Source organism: Tribolium madens, unplaced genomic scaffold, assembly GCF_015345945.1.
Source record: "Tribolium madens isolate multiple individuals breed KSU strain unplaced genomic scaffold, Tmad_KSU_1.1 Scaffold_91;HRSCAF=231;Tcas5.2_LG7, whole genome shotgun sequence".
In the NCBI taxonomy this organism is placed as follows: domain Eukaryota; kingdom Metazoa; phylum Arthropoda; class Insecta; order Coleoptera; family Tenebrionidae; genus Tribolium; species Tribolium madens.
Genome location: NW_025401063.1, coordinates 5,901,205 through 5,926,455, shown reverse-complemented (window position 1 = coordinate 5,926,455; position 25,251 = coordinate 5,901,205). Strand labels below are relative to the sequence as shown.

The 25,251-nt window shown below is 33.0% G+C and overlaps 3 protein-coding genes across 5 annotated transcripts; 2 read left to right on the top strand and 1 right to left on the bottom strand.

Annotated features, from left to right (window-relative positions):
• Window positions 1-26: 26 nt before the first annotated feature.
• Window positions 27-23,494, top strand: LOC123012197 (nucleoside diphosphate kinase 7). Its single transcript, XM_044410058.1, has 3 exons — window positions 27-190; window positions 19,491-19,683; window positions 22,302-23,494. The coding sequence occupies exon 3, from the start codon at window positions 22,313-22,315 to the stop codon at window positions 23,474-23,476; it is 1,164 nt and encodes a 387-aa protein (XP_044265993.1). The 5' UTR covers window positions 27-190; window positions 19,491-19,683; window positions 22,302-22,312; the 3' UTR covers window positions 23,477-23,494.
• LOC123012196 (presequence protease, mitochondrial) lies at window positions 325-3,655 on the top strand. 2 transcript variants are annotated; one of them, XM_044410056.1, is made up of 3 exons: window positions 325-415; window positions 465-2,821; window positions 2,874-3,655. In XM_044410056.1, the coding sequence occupies exons 2-3, from the start codon at window positions 483-485 to the stop codon at window positions 3,607-3,609; spliced, it is 3,075 nt and encodes a 1,024-aa protein (XP_044265991.1). In that variant the 5' UTR covers window positions 325-415; window positions 465-482; the 3' UTR covers window positions 3,610-3,655. The 2 variants fall into 2 exon arrangements, with proteins under 2 accessions (XP_044265991.1, XP_044265992.1); XM_044410057.1 differs by having other exon boundaries at window positions 342-415; window positions 470-2,821.
• Window positions 8,559-19,646, bottom strand: LOC123012198 (RYamide neuropeptides). Of its 2 annotated transcripts, none has more exons than XM_044410060.1 (5): window positions 19,523-19,646; window positions 11,826-11,925; window positions 11,663-11,777; window positions 11,037-11,168; window positions 8,559-8,765 (listed from the first exon to the last, which is right to left on the bottom strand). In XM_044410060.1, exons 2-5 carry the CDS (start codon window positions 11,923-11,925, stop codon window positions 8,726-8,728), a joined length of 387 nt encoding a protein of 128 aa, XP_044265995.1. In that variant the 5' UTR covers window positions 19,523-19,646; the 3' UTR covers window positions 8,559-8,725. The 2 variants fall into 2 exon arrangements, with proteins under 2 accessions (XP_044265995.1, XP_044265996.1); XM_044410061.1 differs by lacking the exon at window positions 19,523-19,646 and adding an exon at window positions 12,119-12,212.
• Window positions 23,495-25,251: the final 1,757 nt, after the last annotated feature.

Below are 25,251 nucleotides of genomic sequence, written 5' to 3'. Positions count from 1 at the left end.
TTACTTTTTCACCAACACACCAACTGTTTAGTTTCGAAAATTAATAATTCAAATTATTAATAATTTTGTTGTTCGTTAAGTTATTTTTTGGGACATATAAAATTTGTTTTATGTAATTGTGAACTGATGGTGTAGATCCCTAAAAAAGTACTTTCAAGACCCAAAAATCGAAACATTTTTGTAAATAAAGGTAAATATATCAATTTTCACTACATTTTAAGCTATTTCTAAAAAACACGGAAAACATTTAAATTCGGTTTCAAAAAGGCACCTCCATGCATTTCGTCAATTTAAATCAAATTGCCTAATGTTGTTGCTGTTGTTATTTAAGGTTATGTCAAACAAAATAAGAGGTTATGTCATGTCTTGTCTCGTGAGCAGTGTCGAGTTCTGTTTAATTTTGTAAAAATATTCGGTAAGTGTGATACTGTTATTTCAATTACTAGTTTAAAATAAATTGATAGTTTAGTAAATAAAAGAAAATGTGGTACAAACGCTTGGGACCGCACCTAAAATCACTCACGACGCTTAACAAAATCCTCAGACAAGCATCACAAGCCGCACCAAGAAAAGTCATAAACGAAAACAATGACCTAAACGTATTTAAAATCGGCCACAAACTTCACGGTTTCTTGGTAAAAGATGTGAGAGAAATTTCCGAATTCCGGCTTACGGCCATTTACCTCATCCACGAGAAAACGCAAGCGGCTTATCTCCATTTGTACAGAAATGACAACAACAACGCATTTGGAATTCAATTTCGGACGACGCCGATGAACAGCACGGGCTTGCCCCACATTTTGGAACATACAGTGCTGTGTGGGTCAAAGCAGTTCCCAGTGAGAGACCCTTTTTTCAAAATGCTAAATCGGTCACTTGCCACTTTTATGAACGCATTTACCGGCTCGGATTACACTGTTTACCCGTTCAGTACCCAAAATTTGAGCGATTATCGAAACCTGCAAAAAATTTACTTAGATGCAGCTTTTCGGCCGAATTTAAAAGAACTTGATTTTATGCAAGAGGGGTGGAGACTTGAAAATGTAAATCCGAACGATAACACTACTCCTTTGATTATAAAAGGTGTTGTTTATAACGAGATGAAGGGAGCATTTTCAGAAAACGAAAATCTCTTGGGACAGAAATTACAGAATCTTATTTTGCCTGATCACACTTATGGGGTTATTTCCGGGGGTGACCCTATGGAAATTCCCAACTTGACATGGGATGATTTGAAAGAGTTTCACAAGAAACATTACCATCCCAGTAATTGTAAATTCTATTCTTACGGGAATTTTCCGTTATCACCATCTTTGGATTACATAAACAAAGAATATTTATCTCATTACACTTATGAACCAACGAATCACACATCTGTGCCTAGACAAGCCCGTTGGAGCCTCCCCAGACGCGAACATATCAATTCACGTTTCGAAAATATGAAAGAACCTTTAGAGAGACAAAACACTGTCTCTATTTCCATACTTTTGTCCGATATTACGGAAATTTACGACACTTTTTTGATGAATTTCGTTTCGGAGTTGTTAATCAAAGGTCCAAATTCTCCTTTTTACAAATCGATGATTGAGCCGAATTTTTCTGGTGGTTTTACTTCATCGACTGGTTACGACACGCAGCCGCGGGATAGCATCTTCACTGTTGGTCTTCAAGGCTTGAAGAAAGAAGATTTTGATAAAGTCGTCGGATTATTTGATAGTACCTTGGAGCAAGTCGTAAATAATGGATTTGATGAGAAACACATCGAATCTGTTCTTCATCGTTACGAACTTTCGATCAAACATGAAACTTCAAATTTTGGTCTTAATTTGATCGTCGGATTAACACCGACGTGGAATCATAACGGTGATATTTTAACAGCTTTACAAGTTAATAAAATGATTGATAAGTTGCGCAAAGAAATGAAACAAGATAGTCATTATCTACAAAATATTGTCAAACAGTACTTTAAAGACAATAATCACCGTTTGGTTTTGACAATGTCACCTGATATGGACTACGAGAAGAAGCAGCAAGCACAAGAACAAGAACTAATAAAGAAGAAGACCGAAAAATTGACCGAGAATGACAAAGAGGTGCTTTTCAAGAAATGTCTCGAGTTACAGAAATTCCAAAAGGAACAACAAAACACTGACATATTGCCAACTTTACTCATTGAAGATATAAGTAATGAAGTTGAGAAAATTCCTCGAGAAAAAGTCACGATTAACTCAGTTCCCGTACAACTCAACAAAGTCAATTCTAACGGAATAGTTTACTTCAAGGCGCTTCTAAGTACCGTGGAACTCTCCCCCGAGCAACAAATGCTTCTGCCTTTATTTTGCTACGTCATCAATAAACTCGGCACCGACAAGTTGAATTATCGCGAATTTGACAGTCTCATGAATAGAAAAACGGCCGGATTGAACCTTGAGCCGTTTATCGCTGAAAGTTTGTTTCAATTACACAATTACGAACCTTCGATTTCAATTTCAAGCTATTGCTTAGAAAAAAATGCTGACGCAATGTGGGAATTGTGGTCGCAAATTTTCAACATTACCAAACGTCGTGATGTTGAAAGGTTTCAAATGTTGACTCAGCTTTACATGACTGATTTAACAAATGGGGTAGCCGATTCCGGCCATATTTACGCAATGCAAGCCTCCTCGGCCTTAGTCTCAGGAACTGCGTATCAAAGGGAACTGCTTTCAGGATTGCAACACATACAATACATGAAGAGATTGATGGGTACTTCGCACTATAAGGCCGTCTTGGATGAGATTCTCAATATCGCTAAAATTATTTTCACCAAAAATAACATGAGGTTTGTTAAAAAATCATTTTGCAGTGTGCGGATCTAATTAGGGATTTTGTAGGTGTGCGTTTAACATTTCCCAGGAAAATCAGTCAAAAATCATGAAAACGTTTGCCAACTTTACTAAACAAATTCCCGAAAGTGGCACAAAGCCCACTCAGGACCGCAGCTACGTCGAGGGTAAAGTTTGGGCTCCTGTCAGCGCTGTTAACTGCCAACATCACGTCTTAAACGTTCCTGTGAATTATTGCAGTAAGGCTATACTTACCTCCCCTTACAACAATAAGGACTATGCAAGATTGCGGGTTTTGGCGCGGCTCATCTCCGCCAAATATCTTCATCCGGAACTGAGAGAAAGACAGGGGGCGTACGGCGGGGGCGCCAGAATGACAAACGACGGCGTTTTCGTCTTTTACAGTTATCGTGACCCTAGAAATCTGCAAACTTTGGACGTTTTTGATAGTACCTACAAGTGGTTACAGGAGAATTTGGATAAAGTGACTCCGCAAGAAATTCTGGAGTCGAAATTGGGCGTGTTTCAAGCCGTAGATGCGCCGATTCCGCCAAGTAAAAAAGGCTGTGATGAGTTTCTGAGGAGGCTCACACCGGATGTGCTACAAAGACACAGAGCGGAAATTATGTCGGTTGATAAGAACGCGTTAATAAGTGTGACGGAGAAGTATTTAGTTGAGGGTGATCCTGCGACGAGGGGAAAAGTCGTATTAGGGCCAAAGAGTGACAAATTTGATACGAGTAGTAGGTCTAGCGAAATGTGGACAGTTATGGAAAATGAGTGAAATTTCATGTACTTGTTAATTGATCAATAAATTCTGCTTTGTTGTATCGGTTGTTTTTTATCACCTGTGTTTATTACAGAACTAATTATGGCGGTACCACCATGTTTTCATTCATTCAAGGAGTACTTTGATGAAGTTCTTGAATTTCTTAAGGACTATCAGTGGGTCTACAAATTTCCCAACACGCATGTCTTAGTGAATAAAGTGTTTGAACAATTTCCTGACGAGTGGATCCCGTTTTTGGGCAATTTGACCAATGGGGAATTAAATAATTTATCATTGGGTCATTTACCGGTAAGTAAATGGAGGATTAATTTAATTTAATTAAATTACAAAAGAGGAATTTAAATATCGCTTCACCGAACTAACATTTTAGGATAACGCACCAGCTACACTGAAAGTTTTTTTTGAAAAAATTAATAAGTTAAAAGTTATGGTTGAGAAAAGGCCCGTTAGTGAGATTTACACATTTCCAAAAAATTCCGGCTTAAGTAGAAAAAAAGAACATGAAATTGTATCATTGACTTCACTCATACACGAAATTTATGAAAAAAACAATTGTGATTTAATTTTAGATGTAGGTACAGGTCTTGTAAGTACATGAAAACAAACCATGACCCATGTTGTTACGTGAATATATTTCAGGGTTACCTCCCCAGACTTTTGTATCAAAAATACAAATATTGTACTTTGGGAATTGAGGGAAGTTCTGAAAAAGTTCGACTAGCAAAAATCCAACAAAAGAAATTTCCCGAATCTACAGATTTTGTAACGTTCTATGAGCATTTCATAACACATAAGTCCGACAAACAAATAAAGGAAGTACTAATGGAATTCCCAGCGAGTCGTGTTTGTGTAACAGGTCTCCATGCCTGTGCTGATTTAAGTGTGATAATGTTAGATTTATTTACAAAATTAGAAACGGCCAAATCTTTGGTGATTATGCCGTGCTGTTACCACCGATTAAGGCAAACCAACGGCAATTTTGATAACTTTCCCGCCAGTAAATTGCTAAAGGAATCGGTTGGTTTACATGAGCTTGGTAGTGTTCTAAAAGTGCCGTTTTTAAGACTGGCGTGTCAGAATTCTGGAAACGGTTCGAAAGATTTCACAGAAGAACAACATGAAGAACATGCCTATAATTGCTTATTTAGGGCCGTTTTGCAAGATGTTGCCGAATCAGGTTAGTGTTGAAAAACAATGACTTTATTTTAAAAATTGTGTGTATATTTTGTATTACATATTAAAAAACAACAATTTATACTGGGTGATTTTAAGGTATGTGCAAATATTTTAACAGGTGATGGTGGAGCTCAAAAGAAGTCAAAACAACCCAACTTGCCTTATCTGAATGTTTATTCAGGGTGCACCATTTGCACTTCTGCATTTCTGAGCTCCACTATCACCTGTTTAAATATTTGCACAAACCTTAAAATCACCCTGTATATAAGACTAGAAACTATTAAAAAGATTTATTACAATAGCAGTTTTGAGGTTTACATAATTTAGTACCTAGGCATTAAAACAAAATTAAGTCGTAACTTACAGAAACAAGCATTGTTTCAAAACAGAAAAATGTACAAGTAATATTTACATACAAGTGCTAACAACATAGGGAAATTAAACAATTGCAATTCAAGGACATTGTTATTAAAGCATAATTTGCAAGTATCTTTGGTATGAAGGAAAAAAAGTAAGACACTTTAAGTAATTAAAATCCTATGTAGATATGACGCAATTTCTTGCACCTAGGATAAATACTTATCGAGAAAACTATTACTAACTAAACATTTATCTAGATGGTTTCCAGACCACCATTTCACAATGTCACTGTAAGTTTTGTGTTTTATAGGCTCGTTTAATTTTTGACATAGCGTACAAAGTGTCTGTTCACTGGAAGTTGTAACAACGTAGTTTTTTTTCCATTCGAAAAATTTTAGATACTCTTCGGGGTGTCTATCTAGAAATGCGATGTAATCAACTAACATTTTAACCGACATGAAATCCATCACATTAATCACAGATTTAGGCGGCGCGAAGGTGTTATATTCGGCACCTCCGTACACAATGGGCACTATATTTCGTTGCAAAACATTGTACAACTTCTCCGTAACGTAATCCTCACAAAGTGAATTTTCAAACGAGAGGTAAAATTTGTAGTCTCGTTCCACCATATCATAGCACGCTCGACTAGTATTTCTCTCACAACGTAAAGTACCACAACTCCCGTAAACGTCCACTTGTATGTATTTCTGTATTTCGTTGTACAGTCGATCTCTTTGACTTGTAGTACCACAATTGGAGACAAACCACGCGATTTTTTTTGGCCTTTTTTGAATTTCTTGAACCGTTGGTACCTTGTAATTGTTTTTTTCCCTCACGAGGAGTCCATAAGGGCGAAAGAGATCGGAATCCAATCGATAAGTCATCGTCCAGTTGTAAAAGTTGTCAAAATCCTTGATGAAGGAGGGAGTGTTCATTGGAGATTCTTGATTGGAGAAGACGTATATTTGGTTAGGGTTTCGTTTTGCTGGTTTGCCGAACCATTTCTCCTGATATTCTACTCCGTGGAAGATTATGGCGTCGAATTTTTCGACTGGAAGTTCATCTTTAACGTACGTGGTGTAACAGTTGTTGTAGGTGCAATTTTCGAAGATTTTTGACCCTAATCCGAGGTAGAAATCAAGACTTTGGAACATTGGTGTCCAGTAAAGGATCGTTTTAGTGGCATTATTACTCACAAAATTTACTTTGGCGTGATCCTCGATGCGTTTTAATGTGTATGGTGGCGTTAATCCAGCTCGGTATCGTGATAAGAGGAAGATCGATGCTATTAATAACCCAAAAATGATAAAGAATAATTTACGAAACGTTACCATTTTTCCTTATTGGTCAAAGAGCGCAACAACTGAACTTCTATCAGTAGAGTCAATTTGTTAACTGTTTTTAAAACCGCTGATACCATGGTCGCATATTTCACTACTTATCACTTTTAAATAATTGTTAGTATTTCTTGCATTTATTTACTGATCGGATAGTGTGTTTCATTGCCGTGTTAACGTGTTTATACGAGTAATTGTCACTTTCTGTCTCATTGTATTCTTAATCGTGAAAGCATGAAGAATTTGTCTTTTATCATTTAAATCTGTTACAAGATCAGTTTTTATTGGCGACCTGAATTTAATTTTTGTAACAAAACTGAAAAAAAAAACATCGATGGTATTATTAAATTAGTTATGCATTAATGACAAAGCTTGAGTAACTCAATTTGGGATGGTTGAGCCAGCGGTAATTAAGTTTTCAATCAAAATTTTGTCTATTCGGTGTCACTTGTTGTAATACTATGTAATTACCGAAAAGCAATTATAAAATCGATTTTTTTAACCATTTAGACAGAGAGTTTGCAATTATTAAAAAAGTTATAAAAACAATCACTTACCGACAATTCAATAAAACGTTGTATTAAAACATTTCAATAGCTGTTTGAAGGTCGCTATGAACAATAAAATTTTCAGTAAAATTTTACATAGTACAAGTACAGCCGTGCACAGCAGTGGCTAACAATGAAATGTAGGCTGTTGTAACGATAAAAATATCGTAAACTACATGAGACACGCATTAATAAAGTGTGAGTATTCATTTTATCTCGACTTACTGTAGGGTTTTTTCTTGCAGAAAATTGGCAGGTGAGACGATTAAAACGAAAATCCGGAAAGTCGATGCAGTTAAACGGCGAACCCTTCGAAAATTACTTAACCAACCTGAAACACACCCACACCCTCGTCGGTGCTGAAATAACCGATCATCAATTCTTAAGGAAAATGCGTGAAAAATGGATGCAACATAAAGGAAATTCTCACCTAGTCGAGGCTTTGGCCGCGTTTCAAGCTGCCATGCAGGGTGTATGTGAGAACGTCGTCCTTTTGGACAGGGTGGTGTTTTTGCACGAGAAAGGGGTTGACTGTTTTGTTGTGAACGTAACGGATAGGGGGATATCACCCAGGTGTCACGCCCTAGTAGCCACGAAGCCGTAAAAGTGACTTTGTAGAAGTGTATGATATTTTTTCATTTATTTCTAAAGGTGATGTTTAACGGCTGTCACCGGCTTGTTGGATTATGGAAAGTGCCAATAGTTAATTCAAACGGGGATTTACATAAATTATTATTCTTTTTACATCTCCCAATAAAGTCTTGTTTCAAAAAAGGTATGTTTTTTATTGGTTTCCTTTAATTTTATTTTGCAATATTATTCGCAATAAAGCAAAATATTTTGAGAAACTTTGCAGTAACGAAACTCAACGAGACACAAGGTGATTGTTGGAGCGAAAAATAATGCAACTTGCTGACTCAGATTTGTGCGCTCCCAATTGATTGCTTTAACTCGAATAACATTGTTTGATTATTTTTTTTATTTAAAGGTGACTATGAATGATAAATTACCTCCATCCTTGCGCATTGATAAAGTTGACTACGCACTTATTTTATTCGGATTACTTGCAATAGAAAAATCAATAATGCACTAAAAGAAATTAAAGGATTTCATATCCTTTGGTTAATTTAATAAATTCAGACTTGTACGAAATCACGAAAAAGAATATTTTTGGCTTTTTTTTGGAGCCTTATTAATATATAAAACACAAGTTTTAATTTAGTTTAATTAATTTTTAGAATTGCTTAGATTACATACAGAGATAAAATGTGTGTATTTTTTCGTGATTTAATGTATTTACTTTGTGAGGTGTTGCGCATTTAAAAGTAATAATGTTTTATGTTTTTTGCAAACAATCTCTCCCAACTTTGATCTCTTAAAATAAAGATTAAATTCTTTACTGCTTAGATGAAGATGACAAACATGGTTTTGATTTTTTATGCTTGTTATACTTACCGTAATTTTTGTCTTATATCTAAAATAAGTACTTGAAATAAAAAAATATGAGTGCTAGAAAGTGTGAACATAATCATTTATTGCACACGAAATACATCAACTCAGTGTACAGTTTTAGTAACAAAATAATTGGAAGCAACTGCGCCTCGCCCCCAGCCCTAAGGCGAGTCCAGTCTAACAATACAAGATAACGTTACATTAATTAATCTAATCACCTAATAGTTCTTCGATTCAGTTTGAAGACGTTGTGAACTCTTCACTTTCGCCTTTCCTATAACAAGAAATTAAAGTTCCTTCAATAAATTGTGTACAATTATGAATGAGTCTGTCAAGAGCGCGTTCGTCACGTATAACGGCTCACTAAAACCGTAAAGCGACTTTACATGCTTGTTTCAGGCCAAAATGTCAATGGGATAAGCTTTGAGAACCTAATCGCATCATCTCCACAGGAACGCACTTAATCTTTGTTGATATCCTGAAATAAACGGCCCACGTATTTTCATTTTTATTATGTTGATATTAAGCGGATATCGGGGTTAGTTGAAAAAAATTATACGCGGGCGTCAGTTTAGCGTACTTTGCGTTTCAACAAGTGTGAGAAAAACAACTTAAATTTCATTTTAGATATCGTTTTGTCATTTATCAGTATTCTCTAGCTTCATGCGTCTTTATTTGTAAAATATCGATATTTCTCGTTGTGAATAGGGGAAGGAAAATTTTGTATCGTCTGGAGTCCAATTGAATTTAGTTCGAAAATGCAAGGTTTTAGCGAATTTTTATTCAAGACCCAGCCTATAAATTTATTTTGTAGGTACACGAATATAATCCAATATTTTTACAGTCAGTACGTACTGGAGAATATTTTTTTACACAAATTTTCTATTTTGTGTTGGTGTGTCAGAGAAATAATTTGGGGAGAATCATCCCATTTACCGTTTCAACTCTCTAAGGACGGGAAATGTAAACGGTCACGTGTTGACTCTATTGTTGAGATAGGATTTAAAAATGTAAACGGATTGTGATATATAACATTATTTTTTGGATGTGGTCGACTGAGAATTGCCAACGGAATTAATAAAAGTGATTGGTCCATTGCAAATTTATATCTGCTCTTTAATTGTAAATCCCACATGTTAAAACATTCCCTACAATATGACAGAGTTTCGAATTTTTATTTAATTTCAAATGGAAAATAAACTTTGTATTTATGTGAGAGTAAAAAAAAATAACCTATGTTCCAAATACAATAATAATTGGTATTATTTGGGACTATAAATCTTGATGAAAATATAGAAATTATATAAAGCGGATTATCTTTTCTGTTTGTTTTTCAAACGAGGTACGTAATGTACTAATTGCTTTCGGTAATTTACGGTATTTTTATAGGTAACACCAAGGATAAAACCCAATTTCTGCTACATCAGTTTATATAAAAATAAACTCTTTTATTAGAATTTGAGTGTTTTTTCCTTAAAGATTTTATTTGTAATTCAAAAATTTTGAAGGAGACAATTGACAAATTCGTAAATTTTAAAATTAGCAAAAGAAATGAAAGATATTTTAAAGTTAAGAAATAAATCTTTTAAATAAAACTCTAGAGAATGAATTACAATAATTGACGTTTGATAGATATTAAAATATTTATTCCGTATTGTCGTTAGCTTTATTTTAAGTTTATTTAGTTCGCGTCGAATTTATTTAATTTGAGTTCTACTGTTTGAAATCTTTTGTATGGTAGTTTCAACATTTTTTTCATTCAAGTAATTTGTTCAAGTGCTGCGCAAATACCCGTATACTCAGTATTTTCATTTCATAGAAGATTGAAATGACATCAACAAAACTTTCTCTTTAACATAATTACGTTTGTCAGGCATCTGCTTTTGCAGGGCTAACAATTATTACCTGTTTTAAGAATGATGAAATAAAGTTTAACTAATTTGCATGACTTTTGAGAAAAGCGGACCAAGCGAACCTTTAATTTCCATTTCTTTGACAAAACCATTATCACTTTCACGAACAATAACACTCCGTTGATTACTGAATTTGGCCACGTGTTTAGTTTATTCCACGTAATAATTGCAAGTTGTAAAAGAATTGTTGTAGTTAAAATTTCGGAGAAAATATTTTTGAAATTTAATTTCGAAAGATGTTTACCGAGTTTCCAGTATCATCTACCATCCACTTATCTCTAAAATAATATACTGAAGTAATTTACTGAAATTTGACATCAGTTACTTCACAATTGCTATTCGTTATTTTTCCACCAACGTCATTCTCCTATTTTTGCCCACCTCTGCTCAAATTAAAATTTTTTGGCTCTTGTTTCCAGAGGGTGTAATTGCACGTTATTACCTGTAGGTACGCGCGAGAGGTCATAAACCAATTTGTGGGTCAGTGTAGCAAAGAATTTCAAGTAGTTTTGCAATATACGTCACTTTGTTATCACGCCATTAGGCCGTAAAATTTTTCCCTTGTTTCATATTATCCTTTCGTTTTTATTTCGTCGTCGAGTTAATGCGTAATGAATTTCTTATAATCTTACCTTGGAGTGCATCGATACAAGTCTGAGATGCCGGTATAAGCACAGGATAAATCCTCATCTAAACCGCAGAGTGGGTTGGATACAGGATAAACCAGCGACGCATTGGGGCTCCAACCTGATCTCTTGCCATACCTGCAACCGAATCGAAATTAGCGGTTTTTTCAGCTCGTTGTGGGCCATTCAGCGCACTTCTTAACACATGGATTAAATTTTTAATGCAATTTTGAGCCGCGTATGTGAATCGGGGTCTGATTGGAGTGGCCACAACCGCCAGATTAGCCAATTAAAGGTGAAAATGTGCCGAGCATTGCGATATTTTTTAATCACTCATTTCGGAATTTCGTCTCATAATTCAGCCATGCAGAAAATCATCCTATGCCGTGATGAATAATGTAACATTAGACACAAAAGCTTGCATAAGGTAACGGAAACATTGTCTTAATGAGCTTTTTTGTACACTTTGAAGCTGATAACATGCAAAAGTGCACACATGCGTTACTTAAATTTGCTTCAGTAACGCAATTAGAAATCATTGCCGACGGGTAAACGTAAATTATTATTAAACAAATTTGTTGGATAAATAGTGGAATAAAAATCCCGTTTCATCAAACTTTCGTAATTAATACCTGGGTCCGAGGAAGAAAGCGTCGGCTCTGGGGCGGATGTTGACTTTGTTCTCCTTGTCATTGGGGCTGGGTCCTCCTCGGCCATATCGCATCATTGTTTTGAAAGATGCTAAATCTAAACACACATTTTTAGATTGGTCACTTTTTCCTATTTTATACTCACTCTGAACTCGTTTTTCTGACGTATATCTTTTTGATACCGCCACGGACACCAATACGGTTAAAATATAGACCAGCGCTACTATAACCTTCCGTGCATGCATCTAAAACAAAACAAAACACAATTTGAAGCGAAAGAATCTGTTAGTCAATGTGCGAGGTAAATAAATTTAAATTAAAATGTCTGTTGTTATTGTCCATGTTTGCGATATTTTATTTACTCAGTCCTGTGCCTAGGAACAAAGTAAACGAATGTAATTAACACAATTTAAAGCCATAATTAAAAGGGTCAATTACTGCAAAGTAGCAGTCGAAGAGGAGACTTTCCAAGTTATATTTGCAACGAAGACGAAATCGTGGACTTATTTAGATGACTGCAAGCTATTCGACGGCTTGGAAAAACAAAACGAGTCAATACGAAACCGACTCATTTTGCAACAAGTTAATTTTGAACTTTCTCTACAATCTTTGAACACCTCCACCTACTCTTCAAAAGACTATCAGTCTTTACTTACACTATTCTATTTTCAAATCTTTTGATATTATCGTTGCGGTTAAGCGAATTATGATCTGATACAATTCAGTCTGGTAGCATTGCAAGAATAAGACTTCGGTGGCTTTGTATGAAATAAATTGAAATTTCCTCACAAAGAAGTAGATGACCTAAATCTAATATGAAACATTTTCACGCAAATAAGACTATTTTTTCAAGTTTGTTATGGCCGATTAAAGAGCGGAATATTGGGCTTGAAAGAACTTTTTATAACTTTGAACGAAACTTTTCAGTTATTAGAGGAATTAGTTTTTTATGTGCAGTAAATTAAAATTTTTCGGTTTTAACAATGGGCAAAGCTAAAGTTTTTTAACTTTGCCATTATCATTACACTGTTTTAAATTGTTTAAATTTTTTTCTCTTATTGTCATTTTCACGTAATAATGAGTGTAGAATTTCTGAAACTAACTTTATTTATAGAAGAGAGTGAATTGTAATAAAATTTCAGTGTTTGTAGAATAATAATTATTAATGCATGTTTTATAGGATATAATAAAAATAATAATTATAAAATATTATAAATATAATAAATATATTATTTACCTAATAATAAAAATAATAATAATTTATTATTATGTATTTACATAATATAAACTAATGCATTTGCATTATTGTGATGCCATTCCATGTTAAAAAATATAGTAATTAGGTACCTAATATTAATACATTAATATCTGTTATTTTCTATATTTGTTTGCATAGTGGAAACAGTTCAGAATAAATCACACAGTCATTTATAATTTTACTAAAAACGTAAGGAAAATCATGGTAAAGTGCTACTTTATTGCCCATTGCAATTGATAATTACATTCTCTGGCCGGATTTCATTACGTCCAAAGCGTAGAGATTATGTGATAATAAAATAGTCAACAAAGTAATTTTTTGTGACATTTACAGAACCAAAAGTGCAAATTGCGCGAAATTGTCTCATATATCAAAACCCCGCAAGTCGTTTTGTCTCTAATCGACTTAATATCAAATAATTTCTTGTCATAAGCCCACCCACGTGGCAATAGTTTTAATGTCGTGTTATCACCAAGAGGATACAATTTTAATGTGTTTCCTAACGACTTTATCTCGTAAAGTCAATTTTCGTTGCAAATTTTCACCAAAGTGTATCTACCGAAGTATTGCTAGGCCTATTAAAAAATTCGTGCGGCAATTTATAGCACGTGTTTGCTCCGACGAGGATCGAATTACTTCTGACCAGATTGTTTACCATTCCGTGTAGAAAATTAGCATGGAATGATGAGCACAGTCTCACGAAAATCGAACTTTTGTTATGTAAATTTTAAGTGAGTTGTTTAGCGCCGTAGTAAAATCATCCGTCTCCGACTAACGAATTTCGATTATTGAGCTTAATCAAGTCAAATTTCAATTACTTGATTTTAATGTTTTAACTATGATAAAGGACCGACTCATTTAATGAAATTCTTTACATCATGTTCTGCTTAAGCTCCTTTAAGATTAGGATTCTGAGACACATGATCTCCGGAAGAAATTTTAATCTCAGCTTTGATTAAATACGACAGGAAGACTTTTTTGTGTAGTGATTAAGCGCCGCGAGTGTTTTCATATTTTTATGCATACGACGCGACGGTTCACGCTCTGTTTTTTATGTCTTTGTATAGTGAGTCTGTTTTTCTTCCAACAGCCATAATGAGACTTTACAGAGATGTCACTCGGTTTGTATTTACGACTATTATTATATTGTGTTCATTTACAACAATCCAATTATTTTTTCATATACATATTTGCACATTAAAAAATGTCTTTATTTTTGGATTTCCAGGGAGTATTTGTTGAGGGAAATTACCAACGTGCTGTCATTAAATTAAATACAACTATTCACTTAATGTCATACTTAAACGATTCCACTCGAAATAATAAAAATATGAATAAACCTGAAACGTGCTCTTCTTTATGATTATAAAATGTAAATTAGAACCGACTCTTAAATGACAATGCTTTGCTTATTATGAACGAGGTTTTCAATGCGGAAACTTCTTTTCAACACTACTATTTATAAAAGAAAGGGAATTTTTGGTTTACTTCTACTGTTAATTATGATAATTTTTGTTCATTAAAGTTTAGTGTTGATTTTTTCGTTTTGTTAAAAAATCTCTTGTTATTTTTCCATGGCATTTGATGTTGCTCTTACATTCTCAATCAATAATCACAATAAATTAAACACGAACAATGGAAATTATTGTTTCAGCTGATAAACATTATTACAAGCAACACTCTCACAGCTAAAACAACTTCGTTCTTGTCAATTTGTCACAAACGCAAAATTTTATATTTTTAATTAGTTAATCGAATTACTGAAGTTGATATGTTTATTAATCTTACTAGTTTGTACAACAATCTTGATTTATTCCCAGGGACATAATTAATGCTGAATACGTCTTCGGGTTCCAACCTACGAGTATGTAATATTTTAATCACACCCTAGTCTGCGGGTTAAGCAGATTCTAATAGTTATCCTACTCTGTTGAGTTTACCAATCCTAAACTTCGATTAAGGAACTAAATTTTCAATTTTTATTTTTGCTTTTGCCTTGATTGGTCAATTAAATCAGGTGGGACTTCGGCTAATAGAAAAAAAAAACTGTTTTGCTTAGTTTCATGAAAAAAATGTGGATAATTATAAAAATAATTAAATATAGTTTCATTATGAAAGAAACATGAAGAAGTTTCAAAGTGAAAAATATTTTGATTTCAATTTTATCTTGTTTTATTTCTCTTAATGTTTGATATACTCGCGTTATCACAAATTCTTATTTTTAGTTTTTCAAATTAAAATAAATTATACTGATTTGTGCAGCGTTGACTTCAAACTTTGCAACTAATTCTCGTATTTTCTGTTTGTTACACGACGTTTTTATTTAGTTGGGTTTTGTAAATACAAACATAAAATTTGTTTGTTTAACAAATTGAAAATGGAAGTTATCTTTTTAGGTTAAAAAATATATTTTCTTAAATTATTCTATTCTCCGGGAATGTAGTTTGTCTTAAAATAAAAAGACAACGATTGGCTTTAGGAAATATAATTTACCGTTCGATCAGACTTTTATTTTACAATTTCTAGCTTATGTGCTTAGTCCGCATTTACAAATTATAATTTAGCTAAAGTGGACCGAATATGATATTTTCTTACCCTCAAGACAGCTTGTTATTTAATCCAAATTACAAAATGCCGAAATAAACGGCCAAGCGTGTCGTAATGTGACTATTATTTAGTTATTTTTTTTGCAAGGATACTTTTTATTAAAATCTGGAGGTTTTGTTGTTTTACCTTTCTTAACCACTATTTATGTATCTTATTTCAGTTTAGTATTAACCAGAAATTGCATAACTTTATCTAAGTTTTTAGCAACATAATCCGAATAGATACTTTAACCTTAGACTAAAATGTTAGTTAAAAGCGTGTTATAAAATACTCCTTAAACTAATGGAACATGAATTTCCATTCCAGTACTAGTTAATTAGGCGAATTTATTTTAATAAAGTTTTTAACCTTTTAATAAGCAGATCTTGACTTTTACCGTTGTGAACTTATAAGACAAATGTGCTAAGAAACTTTTTTGGTGGTTTCGTGAAACAAATGAGGATGAAAAATGTTGTATGTCAGATTATAAGTTCTAAAGTTCAGTAATAACAAATAATTTATTATTTATGCCTTACTTGCGGTTGTCTCTTTTGGTTAAAAATAACAATTTTTTTTAGAATATTAAATATTTGAGCTGGTAATATTATATTTGTGTTAAACAGTTATTAATGTTACTAAAGAAACGTATTTTTACTTTTTTTATATCAAGTAAATAACAAATTTGTCGGGGGCGTATTCTATCGATATTCGGAAAATATTGAAATAAAGCTACAAAGACTAAGGTATTTACATTTATATTGATCTCAATATTTATCTGGTCAATTCAGTTTTCAACGTCAAATATATAGAAACCGAATTTTTAATTTAAAATCCTTTTATTTCTCGAATCAGAATCACAAAAAATAAATTTGAATGTATTGTATTTCCAAACTGAATGCTTTTTCTTAGTCATCGATAAGGCAACTTGAACGCACATACGGAAGATTTATTTTAAGGCTTGAGAGCTTTGTAAGTTTTTATGATTTTACGATGAAAGCCGCACAAATCCTTCAAAGGATTCTTAACACCGTTGACGGATTTGTCTCCGACCGGATAAAAAATATTTAAATAAAAGTTAGTTTTAGTTGCGAAATTGGAAACCTTTTAACTGTTTACATGCCATGACGCTGCTTTCCAGCAACAAGTTGAGTTCGAATCGGTTTTCAAGTATGTTTCTTAATTTAAAAAAGAAACGTATTGAGTTAACTAATCCGAAACCGATACTAAATTGAAAGGTTTATTATGTAGATGCAAGACTAGAATTAAAATGGCTATAAAAAATGTAAAGCTATTTACCTTGAAAAGAAGGAATAAATACCCATTCAATACGGAACAGTTAAACCTATTTTAATTAATTTTGGCAATTTTAAACGAATGAAGATCAATCTTTGGTTATTGAACTCGAAAAAGGACCAGTCGTCTTTTTTCATCAGGATTCAATCTACATCAAAAAGGTGTACCTCTACGCATTTTTAACTTAGGAGGAGGTGGAAATGGATTACATTTCCATAAAATGTATTTACTTCAAACATTACATGTTAATGATTAGGTTTTTGCAAAAATAATGTGTTTTGTATCAATAACTAAATTATTTTATAAAATTTTACGAAAAATAAGTTTCTTAAGGAGAAGGGATCTTTGTACAATTTGTTCTGTGGAAAAAATCGCCGTAAAGCTATTGTGTGTAACCGGAAGAAATGTAAAAATGAATGAGTCGTCCCACATACATCATTAAGAGCATCCGAAAACTCAACTTTTTATTATTACGAGTATAGTCAAAAAAAAAGAATTGTTTACGACCAAGTGATCTTGTCAATTATATTTTCACCTGTACCAATTTGTAATAATTTGTAATTTAAATGATTAGTTTATAGTTTGAGGTGGACTGCTTTAAAGTCAGTAATCTAAATGAAATAAAAAATTTTGAGATTAACTTCATCGCTGGGAGGTCTGTGTTTATGAGTGCATAAAACATTTTCAAATCACATTTTTATGTGGTACCATTTGATGCTTTATGATGTCCCTTAACTTGACAATAGTAATAAATGTTCTACATATCGCAGAAATAAATGTGGAGGTGGTATTATTAGTTAATATATTGTATTGTTGAATTACATTTTGATATAATCAATTATGAATATTATTTTCCGCTTTATCTATATAATTATGCCCATTTATTACAATTTCAATTGCCGCTTTTACAAATTTTATTCAGTTACAAAAATAATTAAATTTTGCTAAGGTAATAAATGATGGAATAATTTACTGTTAATATTAATTAATATCAGCACCATTACATAATTATGGTCGAGCTTTTTTCAACGACAAAATTAATCCCTGCTTTAATGATTCTTTCCTGAGCGACCTTAAACCCGACCCATCTAATACGTGTGCATTGGTCCATTAAAATTTCGAATATTATAAGCATACGTGGGTCTCTGGTGAATTGTTCGATCTGATTCATTGTATGTATTATATTTATAAGATGATTGCATATGGACTCAACGGTGTGAAAATGATAGATCGACCCACGATTCGCCTTAACAATAAATTTAACATAACAGAAAAGACGCAATTACCAAAATTACGCACAATTTACATGTGCTTTCAAATGATAATTAAGCGGTCTTTTATTAAGTTTTTGGATAAATGTTGCTTCCTTTGTAATTAACTGTTGCGATAATGAAGAGAGAATCATTGGGATGGGCATAAAAAGGCTTACATTGTTTTTAAGTTTTTTATGTTTTGACAATTTGATTACGTAATTTATTTATGCAAAATTATGTACATTGAGTTAAGAATTTGAGAGAATTTTAATAGCCCGGCGCATCCACCATTTTCAATAGTTGGATATTTTCTTTGTAATTTTATTAATTTTTAGCGACACTATCATTTACTTTTATCTAAACATCGAAATTTTGACTTTTTCTCATAAACGTCTAGGGATACAAGACGTAATTTCATTTTGGTATTAGTTTTAGAACTGCGAACTTTGCCGTAAAAGTCTTAAAGACTTTTTGTATCCCATATTTGTCTTTTTTTAATAATGGTATTATATTTATTAAATAAAATTTAGGATAATGGAATTGACTAAATGGTTTTTGGTTTTACTTGTATGAAATTCACCGCACATATAGATGTCAACAGAAGCTGTTTATTTCCGGATAAACCGGAATTGGTACCTGAACACCAAACATTGTTATTAAATTTGTATAAATTAATATAAACACTAATATTACAGTTTATTATTATACAATTTACAGTTGGCTATAAACCATCTAGTACCGTTAATCAGGCAATATTGTTTCCATGTCTGAAAATACTTCTTTTGCAATGGCTTGGGTAAAAATATATTTTCGTTAACAGGTCCTAAAGCGGAAAGTTTGTTTGAACACGAGATCAATGTAGTGCGCGTTTTGGGAATAATTTCAAGCGTTGCTAATTAAATATTTATTTAAAAAATATATGAGGAAGAAGATAATTTGAAATAATTTAATAACTCCTTTCATTACCACCATAATAAAATATTTACACATAAAGTATATTTTTTACCTGTTGTATTTACTTGATAAAACGAGAATTTATTTAATTTACAACAAGGCTAGTTTGACGCAAAGGAGTGCAAGAGAAATGAGAATCGGAAAGTTCTTTATAACGTGTTGAATTCGAAAACTAACATGGAACAAGAAATCGAATACTAAAAAATGAATTGTTTTAATTATTTTAAACTTAACGTTATTTTAAAAAGTGGAAAGATGGTTTCGCATTTAATTTGCTGTAAAATCACTGTATCGAAAAAATGAAAAAATTGTATTGTACAATCTCGGTCAAAATTAAATTACTAATTAGATTTTTTGGCTACAAAGTTCCGTATTATTTTTGATATATAAAATGAAATAAACTTTATCGAATCTTTTTTTAAGTAACTTTTTCAGCAATTTGGGTGTAAATGGGTTTTGCTTTCAGGGACCGCAAGGGAGCAAATCCGAATCACTTACCGGTACAGATGGTAAATCCAGGTTCCGGAGGCTGGAGTCAGTTGCAAAAGCACAACACGAAGACGACTTCGTATAGCTGGTGGCCTACGTTATATAGCACCTGTGGACGCGGCGGGCGCAGCCACTTTACGCTGCCACTCACGTTTCGGGGGCGGCTTCAGGTTAGTGCGCCACTGATGAATCGGGTATTCCCCCGAGTGCGTACTATTTAACGGAAAAATTAGCGCTTTTTCGTGTTGTTTGTCTCTGATAGTGTAATTATCGAACAGAGGGAATTTTGTTTGGTTTATAAATCGGAGCTAATCGAAATCCTTTCAATCATTAACGGAAAACATGTTAATAACCGGCGAGCGTGACGGGGACCATATGTGGATGTGATCTTTGAAATTTCCCGAATTTTATCTAATTATTGTACTTGATTGTTGTTTACCAAAAATGTGTCTGTCTGGCCTCAAATTACCAACTACGTTGGCCAACTTAATGAGGGTTTTATTTTTAATCTTGGATTTTTAATTTTTTTTTCTTAAATATTCATGTTAAGTAAGTGGTGTTTTTTTAATCCACTAATCCCTAAACGTCGATTTACCCCTTTAATTGCAGCACTGCTTCTGCTACCCTTTTAACATTAACTTCACTTCTTCTTGAAATACCCTTGTTAAGGCTTTTGTTCATATGCTTTTCATAAGCATTTGCATCCCTCTAAGGCATCTTTTAATCTATTCGATTCTATTGGGTTTTCCTATTTTAATACTGACTTAATCACTGTTGTATGTGAACAGAATTTGTATTAACAACGACGTTGTTTCAGGTAGCTACATTTTGTCTTAAAGTTTATTAATAATTTGCCATTCAGTAAACTTTTATACGAACAATTTTTTAGGGTAGTGAAAATGTCGAATCATTGTTTGAATTTTAAGAAACGTAGAAACGTGTATCAGGCATAGTTTATAATAGTATATTTCAAAATTATATTTGCTGTTATTAAATTGAACACGGAATAATTATCATTAATTTTTGCTCTGGTACGTTATTAAAAGCTTAAAATGCTAAATATGATACGAGATATAAAAACCAAAATTTATAGTATCAGTTTTGTTAAATAATAATAATTTTTTTTTATTTTTTAAAATATGTGGGCATATACTGATGCCAATTTTTTATTATGTTTTTGTACTATTGAACTTCATTTATAATTGATTAATGACTCCAAAATTGCATTTTTTGTTTCTTCTTTATGAGATTTAAGTTTAATATGAATTCAGGAACACACGGCTAACTCCTACTAACGTTTTATCAAGTTTAATAATATAGTAGACAATGAAAATAAATAATCTAAATTTTTCTTAGTATTTTCCCTGTTCGTAATAATAAAGTGCAGTATATGAACATTTCAAAGGAATTACAGAAAATTTCCTTTTTATGTTATGGTCATGACTAATTCTTTTCGTAGTATGTTTCTTGGCATGCCGAAAAATTCTTTACTTATGTTAGACAAACTGAAATAAAATTCTCATTTAATCAAACAAGTCTAATTGAAATGGGCAAAAAGCTGTTTTGAATTTGCAGTTACGAGCTTTTTAACATTTTCACGTTAAGAAACTTCCTGAAAAATTTCCTATTGGTATTTTACTTAGCAGTGGGTCAAAAAGTTTTATTTTCGTCCAGTTATACGGAATTAAATACATAAATAGAAGTTCATATTAGATAGATGCATTCATATGGCTGCAAATATAATTGCTTTGTTTATTTTTAGCTTACAAGCTAAATATTTTATGCCGTATGATTCAAAAATTTTTAGTAATTTTAGAAAAAGAGATGCTTTTAATACAGAAATTATCAATGAGAAAATTAGAATAAAATGTAGTTTTAGTGAAAATGAACGTTAATTTTCAATTTGATTAGTTTTGATAACCTGCAAGTAAGGCCGCTTTAGTACACAGCACTTTTTTAAGGATTTTGCCTTGTTTTTTAAGACTTATATAGTACAAACTTAAAAACAGGTTGACATGCCTTGAAATATTTGCTTTTTTAATAGTAAACCTTTAAAACAATTTCTTCAAAAATGTTACTTTTTATTTATTCTTGTTTACAGGAATTAGAGTTAACAATTTTGTGCCTAAATAAAACAATCCATATGAAATATCATTTGATGAAATAGATGCTATAATAGTATTCTTTTGACGCGAGTGAAAGAGAAATTCCTTTGATTGTTTTTGATACTGGACTCTCCCACATAAATTTAAGGTCAATGGAAGGTCTGTGTCAGAATATAAATTTCCACTTAATTCTATAAATATTGACAAGACTTTCCTTCATAGTTTCATTTTCAAAAAACGAAATAAATGAACATTTTCAGCAGACATCGAATTCAAATTAATTTAAAGATAGTTTTCTGGTATTTCCTGGTAAACACTTTTATTTATACAGTAATTATAGCTTATTTGTATATAAATCTCACGTTACATGACGCATTTATAAAATTTATTTTCAGAAAGGATTGTAACTCTTGGATTTAAAACTGTAGCTAAAGTTTCATAAATCGTTATTTCTAAAATGTTAGTAGGGTACACATAAGCAGATTACATCGGCTTCAAGCCGGAATAAAATAGTAGATAACTTCACAGTTTATTGAAAGTGAAATATTTTTTTGCCAATAAATAAATTATTATGAAAAGAGGGAAGTTTGAAATTACAGCTTTTCTTCGATAAATTTTAAATAATGCAAACTTGTGTTTAGTATTTTATTTGACGTGACTGTCATATGCTTTTCACATTCCAGTAAATCCGACAATGTCATCATCGTTCGGCACCGATTACGGTGATAAATTATCGTTCATAGCCGAATGGTTCGACTTCGATTCGGCCTACCAGAAACGACTCCTCCTCAATTACTATCCTGTCGATAATACGGTCGAACTCTACGACATCGACCTCAAACGCCTGTTCCTCAAACGCTCCTTCTACGAGTCCATCAGTCGGAAAGACGTTTTCGTGGGCAACAAGGTCCGAATCTACGACCGGCAATTAAAAATCATCGATTATGCCGATTGCCACACCAAAAAAATCATCGGCAACACCCGCCAGCATACTTTTGGTGTAATCAAAGTCAGTGTTATTGACAAAATCGGCGAGATTTTCAACCAAATCCAAGACCGGCATTTCGAAATTGTCAACGTAAGAATGTGCCATTTGAAACAAGCCGAATGCTTGGAGCTTTACGACCATCTCCGAGGCTCAGCTTTCTTGCCCTTCGTGGTCGACCACATGACATCTGGCCCCGTCGTGGCCCTTCAATTGGTCGGCGACAACGCCATCGAGCGCTGGAAAGAGAACGTGGGGCCCACTGACCCCCTCGAGGCCAGGCAAACCGCCCCCAACAGCCTCCGGGCCATCTACGGCCTCGAGAAGGCCTCCAACGCTTTTCACGCCGCCGACAATTGCGACGCCGTTACTAAAAAACTCAAATTGTTCTTTCCCACCGATCCGGGACAACACCCCCCTCAAACCACCCTCCAGCTCAAAAACAGCACTTGTTGCGTCATTAAGCCGCACGCCATCAGTGAGGGGAAGTTGGGGTACATTATCAGCTTTATAACGGATGCCAAGTTCAAAATCACGGCGATGCAAACGTTCTATTTCAGTAATGCCAACGCTGAGGAATTTTTGGAGGTGTATAAGGGGGTTGTGAGTGATTTTCACGCCTTGTTGACGAGTTTTTTGGACGGCCCGTGTATTGGGTTGGAGATTTCTGGGAAGAGTGACGATGTTGGGGATGTTCACGGGGAGTTCCGGAAGTTTTGCGGCCCCAATGATCCGGAAGTTGCAAGGCAGATTAGACCGAATACGTTGAGGGCGAGGTTTGGGCTTGATAAGTATCGGAATGCCGTACATTGCACGGATTTAAAGGAGGACACCGAACTGGAATTGGAATATTTGTTTAAAATATTAAGTTAATAAAGGAGATGTCTTGCACAGGAGTGTTTTTTCTTTTGAAATAATTTGAAACCAATATTTCAAATTTTTTGCTTCTTTATGTTTTTGTTGAAAAAAAATTACACTCAATGACTATACCTTTTATTCTGATTGTTTATTTGTTTTTACTCCGTAATAACAAAACCGGAAAAATGATTTTAGCTACAAATACTCGTACATAAAATTAGGTTGATCATTGTTTGTTCAAGCAGTTGATATTAACTCATGCCAGAACATCGGTAAAAATTATTTTGTTACTTAATTACCATTTTATTCAATAATAACACGAAATACTAGCAAAAGCCTGTTATAGCAAATTGGATTATTGACTCATTAATAACTGCAAGAAAAATCGTTTCATTAATTAACTTACTTTGTTAATACCAGCAAGCAGATTATTATTTACGTAATGATTTAAATGTTGATGTATAATATTGCGTACATAAACATTTTAATGCGTCTTACGGGCTAGTTGTTTCCATAGTGGATTTATTTGATGCACACTTGGCAGAAAATGTACCATCCAATCACCTGTACTACTACATATAACACTAATACATAAGCTGAATATGATTTTATATAGGTAGTTTCAGTAACATACAGTTTACTATCTGTGGTCTCCAAAATATATGTATACAGGATGCGCCAGAACTCGCGCCCCATAGAAAAATGCAATGTAAGATAAAATACCATCAAAAACATGGAAAAAATGTTAAAAAAATTTTATCTATAAAAATTTCGAAGTTATTTCTATTTATTTCTGTTGGAAAAATAATTTTTTAAGTTTTTTTGCTACAGGATATTAGAAAAGGAAACAAGGAAGCTGTATCCTAAATTGTACCTCTGTTTAATGTTATTTGTGGCTTTTATTGGTGAAACTTTTGTATGTTTACTAAATCATTATAAAAAAAACATATGGCGGACTCGGAATTTTGGATATCAAATTCATCAGTTCAAAAAATGGCAATGCAAGCCACGCTTTATTGTCATTATGATTAACGTTTGGAACTAAAATTTGTAAGTTTTATTTGAAATTTATGTTCGGTGTCGATTTTCCGGAACAACAATTCCAGCAATACGTGTTTTTACTTTTTATATAAGTTCAATAAATTATTTTGATTTGTTGTCATTTTTTCTCTAGCTATCAGGGTAAAAATTACAAAAACCGAAAATGAGGTTATTTGCCTAAGACCCGTTTTACATATTAATGTCAGTCGAATGACAAATCGTCCAAAATTCCGTGTCCGCCAGTGTATTTACAAGATCATCAGTATCATTAAATAGACATAAAAATGTCAAATATCTAAAAATAAATATCAAATTTTTTTGACAGAATTTTTTAAACATTTTATCTTACTTAAAATTTTCCTCTGGGGCGCGAGTTCTGACACACTCTGTGGGTGATACTTCAATTAGCTTCAAAATAACAAAATATTGTTTTTACCCGAAAAGATACGCTTGTTTATTAACTAAAAACCAAATCATATCTGCAATTCATATTTTATAAATGCATTATGTATTTTTCAACTAGTCTGTAGTAAAACAACGATGTTGATTTGTTGATGTATTTATTTACATCGTATCAAACGCTAAATCTCTACTCGAGCATGAAAAGTGATAATAGGTATAATTAATAATTTATCTGCAAACGTCACAAAAGTGACCACTTTTATGACTAAATGACACAGGTAAAAGTTTTACTTTTCAGACATGGAGTAAAAACACTGTTTTTACGCCTAGGCGTTTTTACTTTTACT